The sequence below is a fragment of the Natrix helvetica genome (genome assembly GCF_964273705.1).
Source record: "Natrix helvetica genome assembly, chromosome: 1".
NCBI lineage: Eukaryota > Metazoa > Chordata > Lepidosauria > Squamata > Natricidae > Natrix > Natrix helvetica.
The window spans coordinates 277,161,562-277,175,442 of record NC_138548.1 but is presented as its reverse complement, the minus strand read 5'-3'; the positions used below and the strand labels follow the sequence as shown (position 1 = coordinate 277,175,442).

General features: G+C 41.9%; 1 protein-coding gene across 3 annotated transcripts in view; it reads right to left on the bottom strand.

Annotated features, from left to right (window-relative positions):
* ACSL6 (acyl-CoA synthetase long chain family member 6) overlaps positions 1 to 13,881 on the bottom strand; it is a 106,833-nt gene that overhangs the window by 22,571 nt on the left and 70,381 nt on the right. For all 3 annotated transcript variants that reach the window (XM_081936589.1, XM_081936587.1, XM_081936588.1), the window contains exons 3-9: positions 12,732 to 12,846; positions 11,739 to 11,803; positions 4,716 to 4,817; positions 4,528 to 4,627; positions 3,089 to 3,267; positions 2,485 to 2,517; positions 579 to 630 (exon numbers count right to left, since the gene is read on the bottom strand). In XM_081936589.1, coding sequence (XP_081792715.1) covers positions 579 to 630; positions 2,485 to 2,517; positions 3,089 to 3,267; positions 4,528 to 4,627; positions 4,716 to 4,817; positions 11,739 to 11,803; positions 12,732 to 12,846 — 646 coding nt within the window. The remainder of the gene's footprint in view (positions 1 to 578; positions 631 to 2,484; positions 2,518 to 3,088; positions 3,268 to 4,527; positions 4,628 to 4,715; positions 4,818 to 11,738; positions 11,804 to 12,731; positions 12,847 to 13,881) is intronic.

Sequence of the window (13,881 nt, the reverse complement as noted above, 5' to 3'; positions counted from 1 at the left end):
CATTCCAATATTTCGGGAAATACATTTTTACAGTGGAAATAACTCTTCATTCCTTATGTATTTGACTGTCCATGGGATATTTAGGTACCTTGCAACTTTCAAACTGGTTGGAAATTGCAATTGCTATACATATTGCTCCAAGTAAAAAATAATGAAATAAAATAAAAGTAAAATAAATAAAAGATCAACATGGGAAATATTTAGTAAAGTCACTCTAGGCAGAGTTCAAAGAACTTTGAATACAAGGTTTTAATTCTAATATCCACTGGACCTGAAGTTAAATTCACAATGGGCCAAGTAGTCATTCAATCCGTGAATTTAACCAGCTATTTACCAGTATAAATGTTTTAACTTTTCAAAATATATCTCATCAGTCAGGGTGATAAGCATTTTGTATTTATATATACCATTATGTTTTTGTATCACCCTCCTCCCCCAAATATTATAAAATATGGAAAAGTAATCAAAATTAAAATGTACACATTTCTATTTACGAACATTTTAAATGGACCTAAAAGACTTAAACTATAAACTATATTTATGCAAAATTTCATCAGCATTAAAGTGATAAATTTTACCTGTGGTACCACTAGTAAAGCAGACAATCGATAGATCTTCTGGGCGGGGAGGCTAAAAAGATCATAAGAATAAGAAATACAATTTCTTGCATCAGATTTATCCGTTTCAAAAACAGAAATAATATTATCATTTTAATGCAATGATTTCCATAGGATGTTGTTCACCCCCCCCCCAAAAAAAATCTGTTTCAAAATAAAGATAGACCTTACTTAACAACTGTCCTATTTAGTGAACATTCAAACAACAGTTGTACCTCAGAATGCATCATTAATTGTTTCCGGGAGGAGCGATGACTTCCAAAATTGATGAGCACCAAACCATTTTTTCCCATAAGGAATAATGTAGTGAGTCACAAGGCAGTCAACAACAAGTTCTGGCTTGTGTGTTGAGTACCAAACAAACGATGAGTATTGGGACAAACTTTTTGCATCAAAATGCATTGAGTACCAAATCTGATGCGTTTGAAAGCAACTGAGTACCAAGATACCACTATAAATGATGGCACAGAGAAAGTAAAATTTTACACTTATAACTGTTGCAGGGTTTCCACAGTCATGTGATTGAGATTTAAGCACTTCGCAATGAGGGGTTGTATGCATTTTTTTTTTGAGAACACACCATTATGTTAAATTGTATGCACCTTTATTTGGGGCTGAGCTGGACAGAACCTAAAGAACACCTATGCATCCCTTTTTGTAAGACAGTATAGACAGGGTGTCAGCCTTTATCCAGAGACTGATAGCTATGCTGAGGCTGTCATCCTGTCTTCATCTGCATTGTACACACACACACACACACACACACACACACAGAGGGGGGGAGAGAGAGAGAGAGAGGGAGGGAGGAAGGCTAGACTAGAGTAACTCTGTATGTACTCTGGAGAGTGAAACTGCCATCTCAGCATTAGATTTGAAGGTGAGGGAAACTTCTGAATAGGGCTAATAAGATATCAGAGACCCAATACCTTCAGAATCCAGTTTGGATTTTTTGTGTTTTTGTTGCTTTTAATTCTCAGCTTAAATTTTGTTCATGAAAATATTCAGAGGGGAAGTTCTTGGAATCACCAAATTGAATAACTTCTATTCACAAGAATGGAAGTCATTCATCTTGCAGACATCTCCCACTCTTATTTCTGCACTTATGTTTATGCTTTACCTGAAGATTACAGAAACCAAAATTCAGCCACTTACAAGCCAAATTCTAATGATGTAATATCAGTTTTTTTGGGAGTGGGGAGAAGAGTAGGGAGTATTAAGTATGGGAATAAGAGAAATTCACCTCACTGGTGTTTTCTATTCCCAATCCCTGATTGATTGATTGATTGATTTCAAAAACATGTACTGCCAAATATCCAGTTATGTACAAAGTATCCAACAATGAATTTTTGGAGCATTTTTCTCAGAATCCTCTTATTGGTTGTAAAGACATACAAACATAAACTGTTAAGAGTCACACAAAAGCAGACTTTTTCTGCACAGAAAATTTGTCACATGACATTCATATCAGCAAGACACTCAGCTTCTGCTCAGTAAGATTCTCCCATGGCAGTAGAAAACAGCATCACATAATTACTTATATTTTAGTCTTGAACATGGCAAATATCTCACATGAAGACATAGGAATTCTCTATATAAAAGCATTCATGTGCTGGGGCAATTCTGGTGTCTCTTTTCTGAATGAACAGTCAACCTTTTTTAAAATGCTGTTTCCCTGTATCCCTGAAGTATTATTTATAAGCAGCTTATTGAAAAATTTACAAAACATCTGTCCCACTAAATTTGGATTGTGAACAAACAACCCAGACAATCTTGTATTATTTTCGTTCTTTCCTTGAATGCTTATGGTGTATTTAGCTGTTTGTTTATGAGAAAATACTAAAGATAGAAAAGGATGGATTATACTCACTACAGGAGCATGCCAGAATTCCCGACCATAGTTCTGAAGAATACAAGAAAATAATCATAATTCGTATTTGTGATAATATGTGAGCAGTTCTCTGGCCTGACTTGTTTTCTATTGCTGTTTACCTCTTTAAACTTACATCATGCTGTGATATACTGACAAACCTGGACTAATAAAGCAGCTTTATGTTGTCAAATTTAGGTTTTTTTAAAACATTATTGAGTACTACTTTGGTGTAATGGTTAAGACATCAGGCTAGAACCAGGAGACTGAGTTCTAGTGTTGCCTTAGGCACAAAGCCAGCTAAGTGATCTTGCGCCTTTCCCTCTCACTCAGCTCTAAGAATCATTCAAAGGCAAACCCCCTTCTAAAAAAACTTTGCCAAGAAAATGGCAGGGACTTCTCCATACAGCTATCAAGAGTTAACACTGATTCAAAGGCATTAAAACAAATCAAATTGGTACTTATAAACTTTGTCTTTGTTTTTTTTAAATAGTCTTTTTTTTTAGCATATTAAAAAATACATTTATTCTCACCACTTAAAATATTTTTTTATTTGACAAAAGTATAAAATAAGATCAAATAAAACACTGGGAAAAAAACGCACCTCTACTTCCAGCATAGCCTGGATTTGAACTCCACATCTTTGTCCTCTTTCTTTAAGGTCCCTTTCAAAGGGGTCCATCAAGATAATTGATTTCAAGCCTGGTGTTTGTTTTCTTTCTACATGTTCTAGCAGGACTCTGGCTTTTTCAAGTTTATCACAAACTACTATAGAAATATCAGCTAATAAGATAAATCAAATGATATGGGTTACTATATTAAAATACAATCACATTTGTATTTACAAATCACAAGACATCTAAATTGTGTGACATTTATTCAAAGAAGAACATATATCAAGACCTGAAAATTACAATCCTTTAATCGCCAATCACTGCAAATGTATTCTTATTTCAATTGTGTATACAGGGGTACGTAATTTTTAAATTCTGAATCAATACCTTCCCAATTTCCCAGCCCTAGTTCTTTCTCCCTCTTGTCTGGATTATTCTAGCTTTAAAATAGTAAAATTTAGAAGGGACTTAGACAGAGGAATTGACTAATTCCTGAATCTATAAGTTGTAATCAAAATGAGCTTCAGAACTCATACTAAATTAAAACCAGTTCATAACTGTTGTGTTCTAAAATACTGGTTCATAGCTTAAATAATTTTTACCTAAATTGTTGGGGGCAATATGCTGATGCTGTAAACTGCTTAGAGAGGGTTGTAAAGCACTGTAAAGTGGTATATAAGCCTAAGTGCTAGTGCTATATTTTAAAGTCAGAAAAGAAATTGGCAAGCATTTCTGGTATCATATTAGTTGTGTGAATGGTTACAGAAATTACATTTCAATTTAACTATGTAAAACATAAGATATTTATCCCTAGATTATCAGTCAGACTTTCTCAACCTGGTGTCTCCAAGGGTCATAGTGAGGCATAAACTTCAAAAGCTGCAGAAAAGGCTTAAAACAGAATTTTTGAACAGTTAATTCCCGTACTGGAAATCTCATCTGGATTTTAAGATCTAAATTTGATACTTGAACCTTAATTCTCTGCTACAATTTGAATTACATAGGCTTTTTTTAAAATGTAAAAACAAAATATTTTGAGTAAAATGTTATTTCTTTAGATTTTGGAAAAAGGACCTTTTCGGTGAAGAAACAGAGAAAGAAAGCTACATGGTTTTCTAGGACTAATGTGGTCTATGTAATTCTGCAGATATTAAATGCAAAGATGTAGTAAAATGGCAAATAGTAAAAATCCATACAGGAAAACCACAACCATGGAATAGGTATAGCAAGCTAGCTCAGAAATGATCCACTGGAAGAAGATGATAAAAGATATAAACAGGATCTTCTTGATCCTTCTTCTAATATTTCATTGAGGAATCAAATTTAAAGAGACATTTGCTACTGAAATACATATTTTGAACAATCAGACTCCTGCTTAAGAAACCAAAAAGTATTTGAAGAATTTTTTGAACAAATCTATTCTCTTTACCTGTATTAATAATATAACGAATGGATCCAGGGCCTAATGTATCATACAGGGGAACCACAACCATGGAATAGGTATAGCAAGCCAGCTCAGAAATGATCCACTGGAAGAAGATGATAAAAGATATAAACAGGAAGAAATGTGAATACAACGAGAGCCTGGAAATAAGATTCCGTTTCTTGCAGTCTCACCTCTGGACGGTTTTGGGCAAAGACCCCAATAAATTGGTTTGGTGATGATTTGCATCCCTTTTGGAGTAAGCCTGATCCCAATGCTTCTGCTCTTTCAGCAACCTGAAAGTGGAAATAAAGCACATTGAATTGCCTGGTGGAATTCATTGAGACATTTCCACAAGCTATTTTTTTCCACTCCCTTTCAACTTAACACAAAATTGAGAATTGTATTATCAAGTAATTTAGTTGTTTTCTAAACTCAAAGCAGTCCCAGCTTTACTTCTTTTTAAGAAAACCCCTAGCCCTCTAGTTTCCAATTACTTCATTTCTAGGTGATGCAGAAATGGACTATATAATGGTATAGGTAGTCCTCAACTTACAATCTCAATGGAGCCCAACATTTCTGTTGATAAGTGAATTTTGCCCCATTTTACAACCTTTTTTGCCACAGTTGTTAAGTGAATCACTGCAGCTGTTAAATTACGGTAGTAACATGGTTGTTAAGTGATTCTGGCTTCCTTATTGACTTTGCTTGTTAGAAGGTCGCAAAAGATGATCACATGACCCCAGGACATTTGCAACCATCATAAATATGAGTCAGTTGCTAAGTGTCTGAATTTTGATCATGTGACCATGGGGATGCTGCAATGGTTGTATGAAAAATGGTCATAAATCCCTTTTTTCAGTGCCATTGTAACTTCAAAAGGTGATTAAATGTCACTACTGCAGGCACAATCCACTCGAAAAAGTGCTCCTTACAAACTAAACAATAGATGATGATTACTATGTACCTTATACACTAGATTTTGAGTATCTGGGGTGTGGGGAAAATACATCAGCAGCCCCTATAATATTCTGTTCTGTTAATGTAATTATCTCTAACCAGATAATTATCTTCCTTAGCTATCCAGATCAGGGTGCAGTAGAAAAAATATTTCACATTACAGTTCCATTTTTACTGTTGTTCAGTTAAGAGAATGGGGCGTTGGTTCTTACCTGATATGCCCCTTCTCTGGGGAGGTGGAGACAGCGGTCATGCATGGGTTAACTCAGCCAGTAACTAATAGAACTGAGTCTACCAAAGTGATGTAATCCCTCTGAGGAGTGTCCTCCCGCTTTCTTGACGAAGGAGATAAGTAGACTGCTGTGCGCTATTCGATTGCTCTCAATCCCTTGATGCTCCAGCATTTATTCCAGAACTCCTTCTGCGAACTAGGCCAGATCCTTAAAGGGTGGGGATGACGCTGTCTCCAACTGCCTAGAGAAGGGGCGTATCAGGTAAGAACCAACGCCCCATTCTCCAAAGTTGGTTGAGACAGCGGTCATGCATGGGACGTACCATGTCACTGCGTTAATTGTTTGCTAGCCGAGTTGAAGATGTACTGCGCAGGTCATAGGCCTCATCTGACAATGATTTACTGTGCATGCTTCTTAATACGTTTCTTAATACATCACACATTCCAGAGACTTCTGTTCTTCTGTTCGTCTGCCAAGAAGGTGGACGACAATTGCTCTTGCCAAAATGTAACAATTAGATAGATTTGTTTATTTTTATTTTCATATTAAATTTTGTTTTCATTAGAACTTGTTATCGGGTCTTATTTTATTTCTTATCTGGAGATATGCTAACAAGGAGGGGCGACGATCCACACCTCAATTGAAGGTGGAAGGGAAACTTTCCATTCCTTCTCATACCAAACCTAGGCCTGTCTCCGGGTGGGAATGAGACTGGACTAGGAGCTTGAAGAGGAAATGACTTGTTGAAGGACCCGCCGAACGAATGGTGCATCCACCAAAGTGTATCTATCCACCTTTTAATGGCAGATAAAGGGAGTAGGAGTAGTCCAGATGGCCGCCTTGCAGATCTCCTCCACCGAGGCCTGCCTTGTCCACACTGCCAATGTAGCCACACTGCGTGTGGAATGCGCCATCTTTTGGATGGAGGAGTGAGGTGATGTGCCAGGTAAGCTCTTGAAATGGCAGATCAGATCCAGCGCCTAACCATAGATGGAGAAGCTTTTAACACCTTATTTGTGGGATGGAAAGACACGAAGAGAGCTTCGGTGCGCTTGAAGACGACCGTCTTGGCGATATAGATCTTAAGAGCACGTCTTACGTCTAACCTGTGCCATTTGCGTTCAAGTCTGTGAGAAGGATTAGGGCAGAAATTTGGAAGAGTGAGGTCTAGAGATCGATGAAAGGCCAAATTTACCTTTGGAACAAAGGTGGGATCAAGGTGAAGGACCACACGGTCTGGGTGAAATACACACAAGTCCGATCAGATGGAAAGGGCCGCCAGTTACGAGACCCGCCGTGCCGACGTGATGGCCACCAGAAAGGCTGTCTTCAGTGTAAGGTGATGTAATGAGGCTGACCTGAGAGGCTCGAAGGGTGGTTGAGTAAGAAAGTCAAGTACTTTGTCTAGATCCCACGAGGGGAAACAGTGTATGACAGGAAGGCAGAGATTAGATGCGCCCTTAACGAAGCGGCGGACATGAGGGTGCAAGGAAAGGGGCTCATCTCGGTGAAGAGAGAGAACCAAAGAGAGAGCTGACACCTGTCACCGAAGGGTGTTTGGCGAGAGCCTTTTATCAAGCCCCTGTTGCAAGAACTCCAAAACCTGGGGAACTGAAGCCTCCAGGGGGATGGCATCTCGAGAAAGGCACCAAGTAATGAAAGTCTGCCACATTGATTCGTAGATTCTGTTAATGGCTGGGCGGCAAGAACCTGAATAGTTCGAATTACAGTCTCAGAAAGATTAGCCGCCCTCAAGACCGCCCGCTCAGCCTCCATGCGGTTAGGCGGAGCCAGGAGAGGTCGGGATTGTGAATGGATCCCTGATGAAGAAGGGGTGGTATCATTGGAAGACGCCACGCTGGGCCTACTGAGAGATTGATCAGGTCCGCATACCAGGGTCAGCACGGCCAATGAGGGGAGATTAGGATGAGCTAGGCTTCTTCCTCTATCATTTTCCGAATCACCCTCTATCAGGGGGAAGGGAGAGAAGGCGTACAGGAGACCATGAGGCCACCTGCACCCTAAGGCGTCCATCCCTTCCGCGCCTGGTGTCATGTAATGAGACAGGTACCTGGGCAGCTGCGTGTTGGATGCCATTGCGAAAAGATCTAGCACCAGAGTCTTGTACATGGATGACAGCTGTTTGAAGATGCGCCAGTTCAGGCTCCACTCTGCGAGATTTGTTCGGTGTGGAGCGAGAGAAGATTGGCCTCCGCCCACATCCCTAGGAGTAAGGCAGACTCCATAAGAGATACCGCCCTCGTCCCCCCTTGGTGGTTGATGTGTGCCTTGGCCGTTGTGTTGTCTGTCTGAATCAGCACGTGTGTGTTGCGAAGTGAGGATTGGAAATGAAGGAGAGCCAGATGAATGGCCCTCAACTCTAACCAATTCATACTTTGGGAAAGGTCAGAATCAGACCAGAGACCCTGAGCCATTTGATCCTCCAGGTGAGCGCCCCATCCCTTAACCTCGCGTCCGTTGTGACTACGAGATGTGGAGGTGTCCTGAAGAGGGCTCCCCGAGAAATGGCCGGGGAAATCAACCAGTTCAGAGATTGGATTACCTTTGGAGTCACTTTCACTAGGGAACAGCTGCTGTTGGTTTTCTGGAATAGCAGAAGAAACCACTGAAGGCAGCGGCTGTGAAGCCGCGCCCAAGGAACGATGGAGAAGCATGAAACCATCTTCCCCAGCAGTTGAGGCAGCTGAAGAAGAGGGACCAGCTGTCTCCTCTGCACCTCGTTAGCAAAGTCTCTGAGGCTGATCTGGCGTTCCCGAGACAGGAAGACCTTCCCCTGAGAGGAATCAATGAGGGCTTCTAAGTGTACTAGACGTGAGGTGGGGACAAGGTGACTCTTCTCCTGATTGATGGAGAATCCCACCCCCTGAATGACCTGTAAGGTGTCCTGGAGATGCTGAAGAGCCTGGTTGTGTGTGGGATGTCGTCCAGGTAGCACATGATCCGAATGGGTCTGGCTCGCAAGTGGGCTGCTACGACTGACAGGAGTTTGGTGAAAACTCTTGGGGCTGATGACAGCCCGAAGGGGAAGGCCCGATACTGAAAGTGACGGTCCACATAGACAAAGCGTAGGAACCATCTGTGTTGCTTGTGAATGGGCACGTGAAGGTAAGCCTCCGTGAGGTCCACTGATGTGAGATCGTGTTTGCGCACTCTCTCTAGGATTGACAGGAGAGAGTGCATTTTGAATCTCCTGTACCTGATGAATCAATTTAGAACTTTGAGATCGAGGATTGCTCTCCAGCCCCCCGAAGACTTTGGCATGATAAAGAGACGAGAGTAAAAACCCCGCCCCACCTGGCCTGGAGGCACAGGTTGAATGACCCGAATGTGGAGCAGATGATGGATGGCCTGCTCTACTAGGAGCCTCTTGTGAGGATCCCTGGAGATAGGGCACATGACAAAGTGGTTCGGAGGGTTGGAGAGCAAGTCCAAGAGAAGGCCGAATCTGATAATGGACACATCGTTGATGATGTCGTCCCAACGATCCGCAAAGGTTGCCAGATGTCCCCCAATTGGAAGATCCTCCAGGGAGTCACTTTTGCCTCTTATAGGGGCGGTTGGCATTGTCCCTGAATGACTTTCTGGACTGGAATCTCTGGTTGTTTCTGCCTGATCTGTTGGAGAAGGAGGGGCCCTGTCTGGGAGAAGCCTGACATTGCAGACGGGAGTTGGACGAACCCCCTTCCTGACCATGAAAGGGCTGCCTACGATAAAAGGACTGAATCCGACCCTCCTGCTTCTTAGGGGCTGGTTGCAGGACCTTCCATTTATCCTGGACTCTACTAGTAGAGGTTCTAAAGGAGGACCAAAGAGAAGGGAGGAAGAATAGGGAGAGGAGGCAAGCCTCCACTTGGCTTGGTCTTCCACCTGCCACTGCTTCAGCCAAAGGAGCCAGCAGGTGGTGATAGAGGATGCTATGGCTTTGGAGGCGAAAGGAGCTGTGTCTAAGGAGGCATCTGTGATATATTCTAGGGACGCCTTCAATTTGTTAATGTCCCTGCGAGCCCTAGAATCCCGGGCCAGAAGACTCCTTTGAAGTTGTCTTAACCATAAGAGAGCAGAGCGACTGAAGAAAGAAGCAGAGGTAGCTGTCCTGACGGTCCAGGCCAAGGCCTGATGTCCCTTGACCAGAGTTTGTTCTATTCTCTTGTCTTCAGGGTGAAGAGCTTCTTCAGGAGCTGCCGAGGCTGCGTTAGGAGAGGAGAGGCTAGCTATAGGTAAGTCAATAGAAGATACCTCTAGAGCCTTGGTGAGTTCTGGTCCCACATTATACAGGTGCTTGTCCAAGGTATTGGGGAGGGGGCCTGTACCTGGTGATGCCCATTGGTTCTGGACCACGTCTATGAAGACTCTGGGTGATGGAATCACCTCCTTTTCCACCTTAGGCTGGATGAAGAGGGGGTCAGTGGTGTCAGTCATGTCCGCTTCCGTTCCCTGAGGAGTCTTGGGCAAAGGGATGCCAGCGATCTTCTTGGCCTTAAAGAGAAGAGACCGAAAGACAGCAGGTTTAAAGAGACTAACAAAGGTAGGAGGGTCAGGGGGAAGGCCCTCGTCTTCCGACAGATCTGAATCTCTTGCAGGGCGTTCCTCCTCTCCGAAAACCGACAGTTGACTGGACGTGCCAGGTAACTCATGCGATGAAGAAGCCGAGAGATCACCATCCCTGCGTCTGGAACCAGAAGAAGAAGCAGACCTGCGTGGAGTGGAATGGTTAGAAGACCTGTGTTTAAGTCCTGCTGCTATGCCTCGTTCGATTGCCTCAGATATGATATCAATCATGCCAGGTGAGTAAGAACAGTGGCGGGATGGGGGAGAGATGTCCTCCTGGTAGAGCGGCTCATCAGGAGTGCCACCCTCTGATTCATCTCCACTGCAGGCCAGATCGCCCGTGCCCCTGGCTTCTTCAGGTTGGATAATGGATGCAGCAGGGGAGAGACCATCCTCCGAATCAGAAGATAGGTCAGGAGGAGGACTAGCATGAACAGACCTCTGGGGCTAAAACAGATGGGATTCTGTGTTTTTGGTCTTGCCCCTGGCCTTTTTAGGAGGAGCTTGAGTGGCATTGCCATCCTCCCTTGAAGGTGGATTGGCTGTATTCCTGTGACTAAAATTGGGAGTCTTGGAAAGAGGCTCAGTGAGGGGAGCCTCTAGGGCAGGCCTGCGCCTATGGGTTCTGGATGAAGGGGGCTCGGTGGTGGGAGCAGTGGACAAGGCAGGTGGAGGCACTTGTGGCTCATGGGCAGGAGAGGAAGCCATGGCTTGTACTCACGACTTGTTGTCCGAAGGAGAGAATCAAAATGGCCACCAGAGCTTCTTTGTGCCAAAACAAAATGTCCGCTGAGGCTACAGAGCCTATGGGTCGGGCATCACGAGGTAGCCGAGGCCGTGGAAGAGATGAGGGCATTGATGGCCCTGCGGAGAGGCTGCGGAGGTGATAACAGCAGCAGCAGCGTTCTAGCGGTGGCAGGAGCGCTGAGTAGCGGCGATGGTGTGCAGCGGCGGTTTCCTGGCAGCGGCGTTTGGCGGCAAGGGAGAGCCAGCAGAGGCAGCAGTGCTGAGCAGAGCCTCCAACGGCCAGTGCTAGGCAGTGGTGCGTCCAGGGAAGCCTTTGTAAGCCGCAGGCAAGGTCAGGAGGCTGAAGCCTCGAAAGAAACCCTGGCAGTCCCTCTCAGTAGCCCTGGGGCTGTGAGAGCCCTGGCTCCGAGAGGAACTATCAGTGACGATCCGTCCTCCACCAGTAATTTAGAAGCCAATTTTTTTGAGGAAAGCCAATTAAAACCAATTAGAGTAGCCAATTCAGTATTTTTAAATAGATAAGTTGAGGAGAGAGCAATTAGCACAGCCAGTTCTGATTGAACTGAGTCTAAAAAAGTGGGAGGACACTCCTCAGAGGCGATGACATCACTTTGGTAGACTCAGTTCTATTGGTTACTGGCTGAGTTAACCCATGCATGACCGCTGTCTCCACCAACTTTGGCGAAAAAGTAATACTATCAATCTTACCTCTTTATAGGATAACCATTGATAAGGCTGATTAGGTTTCCTAAATCCTAAGCAGGGACCATTTTCTGGAGGGAAAAAAACACGACATCAGTAGTTAAGCGTGATAAGCCATTTTCAAAGCTGTTTAATAATGCATTTCCTGTTGGCCTATGTATATCTCAGCAAGACAGCATATTTAAAAATAAACCAGTGCTGTGTCAGCCATCCAAGAATTTGTATCAAGGATCATCAAACACAAAGGACAGTTATCTTGACAAATGGGATTTGATTTTTTTTTACAATTCCTGCAATACCAATTTTATTTTTGATGTAAGACCCTGACATGACATGAAGCACACCTACTCTGTTAACATTTAGCTTTTTTTCTATAATATTACAATGAGTTAATCAAAATTGGCTTCCATTCTAAATAATATCCCATTGCTTTGGTATTCCCTATAAAATAATCAATATTCATGAAAGCCATGGTACAGCTGCTTTATGTCAGAAGGAGCGGTCATGACTTTTTTTAGTTATAAATTTTATTAAAATTTTATTTAGTTATAAATTTTATTAAAATTGATTAAAATTTTATTAAATTCATACATCTAATTCGTCAGATGTATGAAATTAGTTGGAAAAGGTGCTATCAGACCCCATGGAATCACACAGCTCTCCTCCGACAAGTGTTAAGGTATAATTGCTATTTATTAATTTGATTGTGTATTCAATATTTATGCTATTACAGCAGTAAAATACCATGTGTATTGAAGGTCCTATTAGTCCTTCTAAACTAAGGTTACTAGTCCCTGTAATTGTCCCCATCGTAAATTCAGGTACACCCAACAACAAAGTTTAACTGCCCCAAAGATCAAAGTATCATCTAAATACAGTTACTTTATCCAAGCATCTACATCTGTCCTCTGTAGTAGAAGGAGTTTCATAGAAAATAGTAACAATATTATTGCTTAAAATAAATTCAGTATGATCAAATATTTTCTTTCAAAAACTTACCAGATATATTAAAACCCCTTCTAAAAACTTCATACATAGTCCTTGCATCATCATAGTAATGAGTTAGCAAATGGGTGTTGTCACCAATTACAGATCTCCGTGCACTATTCCTGCCCTACAATGAAATATAGGTAAGTTCATATCAAGAATCTATAAATGTGAAATAATACAGGTCGTTCTCAACTTCAACAGTTCATTTAGTGGCTGTTCAAAGTTACAGCAGCACTGAAAAAGGTGACTTATGACCATTTGTCACACTTATGACCATTGCAGCATTCCCATGGTCACATGATTTTCATTCAAATACTTGACAACTGGTTCATATTTATGACGGTTGCAGTGTCCTTGAGGTCACATGATCTCCTTTTGTAACCTAATGACAAGCAAAGTCAATGAGGAAGCCAGATTCACTTAACAACCATGTTACTAATTTAACAACTGCAGTGATTCACTTAAGAAATGTGGCAAGAAAAGTCGTAAAATGGGGCAAAACCTCTTAACAAATTTCACACTTAGCAACATAAATTTTGGGCTAAATTGTGGTAGTAAGTCAAGGACAATCTGTATACAATACAGGTGTATTATATCTGTATCAAGATCCTGATTCCAGTTTCTGGAAATTTACAGAAGCCATTAAAATTGCACTTTGAAATAACAGAACCTTGCTTAATATTTTTTAGTCCTCGGACAAACAGAAATCTACACCCAAATTTGCAAGATTCACCATTAGTAATTCTGAGCTTCCTTGCCTCTTAAATGTCCCTCCTGTTGTCAAAACATAGGCTGCAAGCAACTCAATGTAAGACAGAGGCTTTACATTTGTATTTTGCAATATTGTTATGTAAAATTTGAGTGAGGAGACTATGTAACACATCAATAATTACTACGTTCGGTGTTAGAATATGTCCACAATTCCTTTGTTTTAAATGATGGGAATGCACTGCTAAAATACTTATGACAAGTAGATCTGTAATTATTTTTTCCTTACTGTGCCTCAGGCAAACCCCCAAAGTACAAAGATAAAGTGAATTTCTCTTTCCATCTGTGCATGGGCACATATATATGAATTGGAATATATCTGATTTTATCCACACCCACATCCACACCAGGGAAAATACTCCCCCTAAATGTTGGTTGACACTGTAGGCTT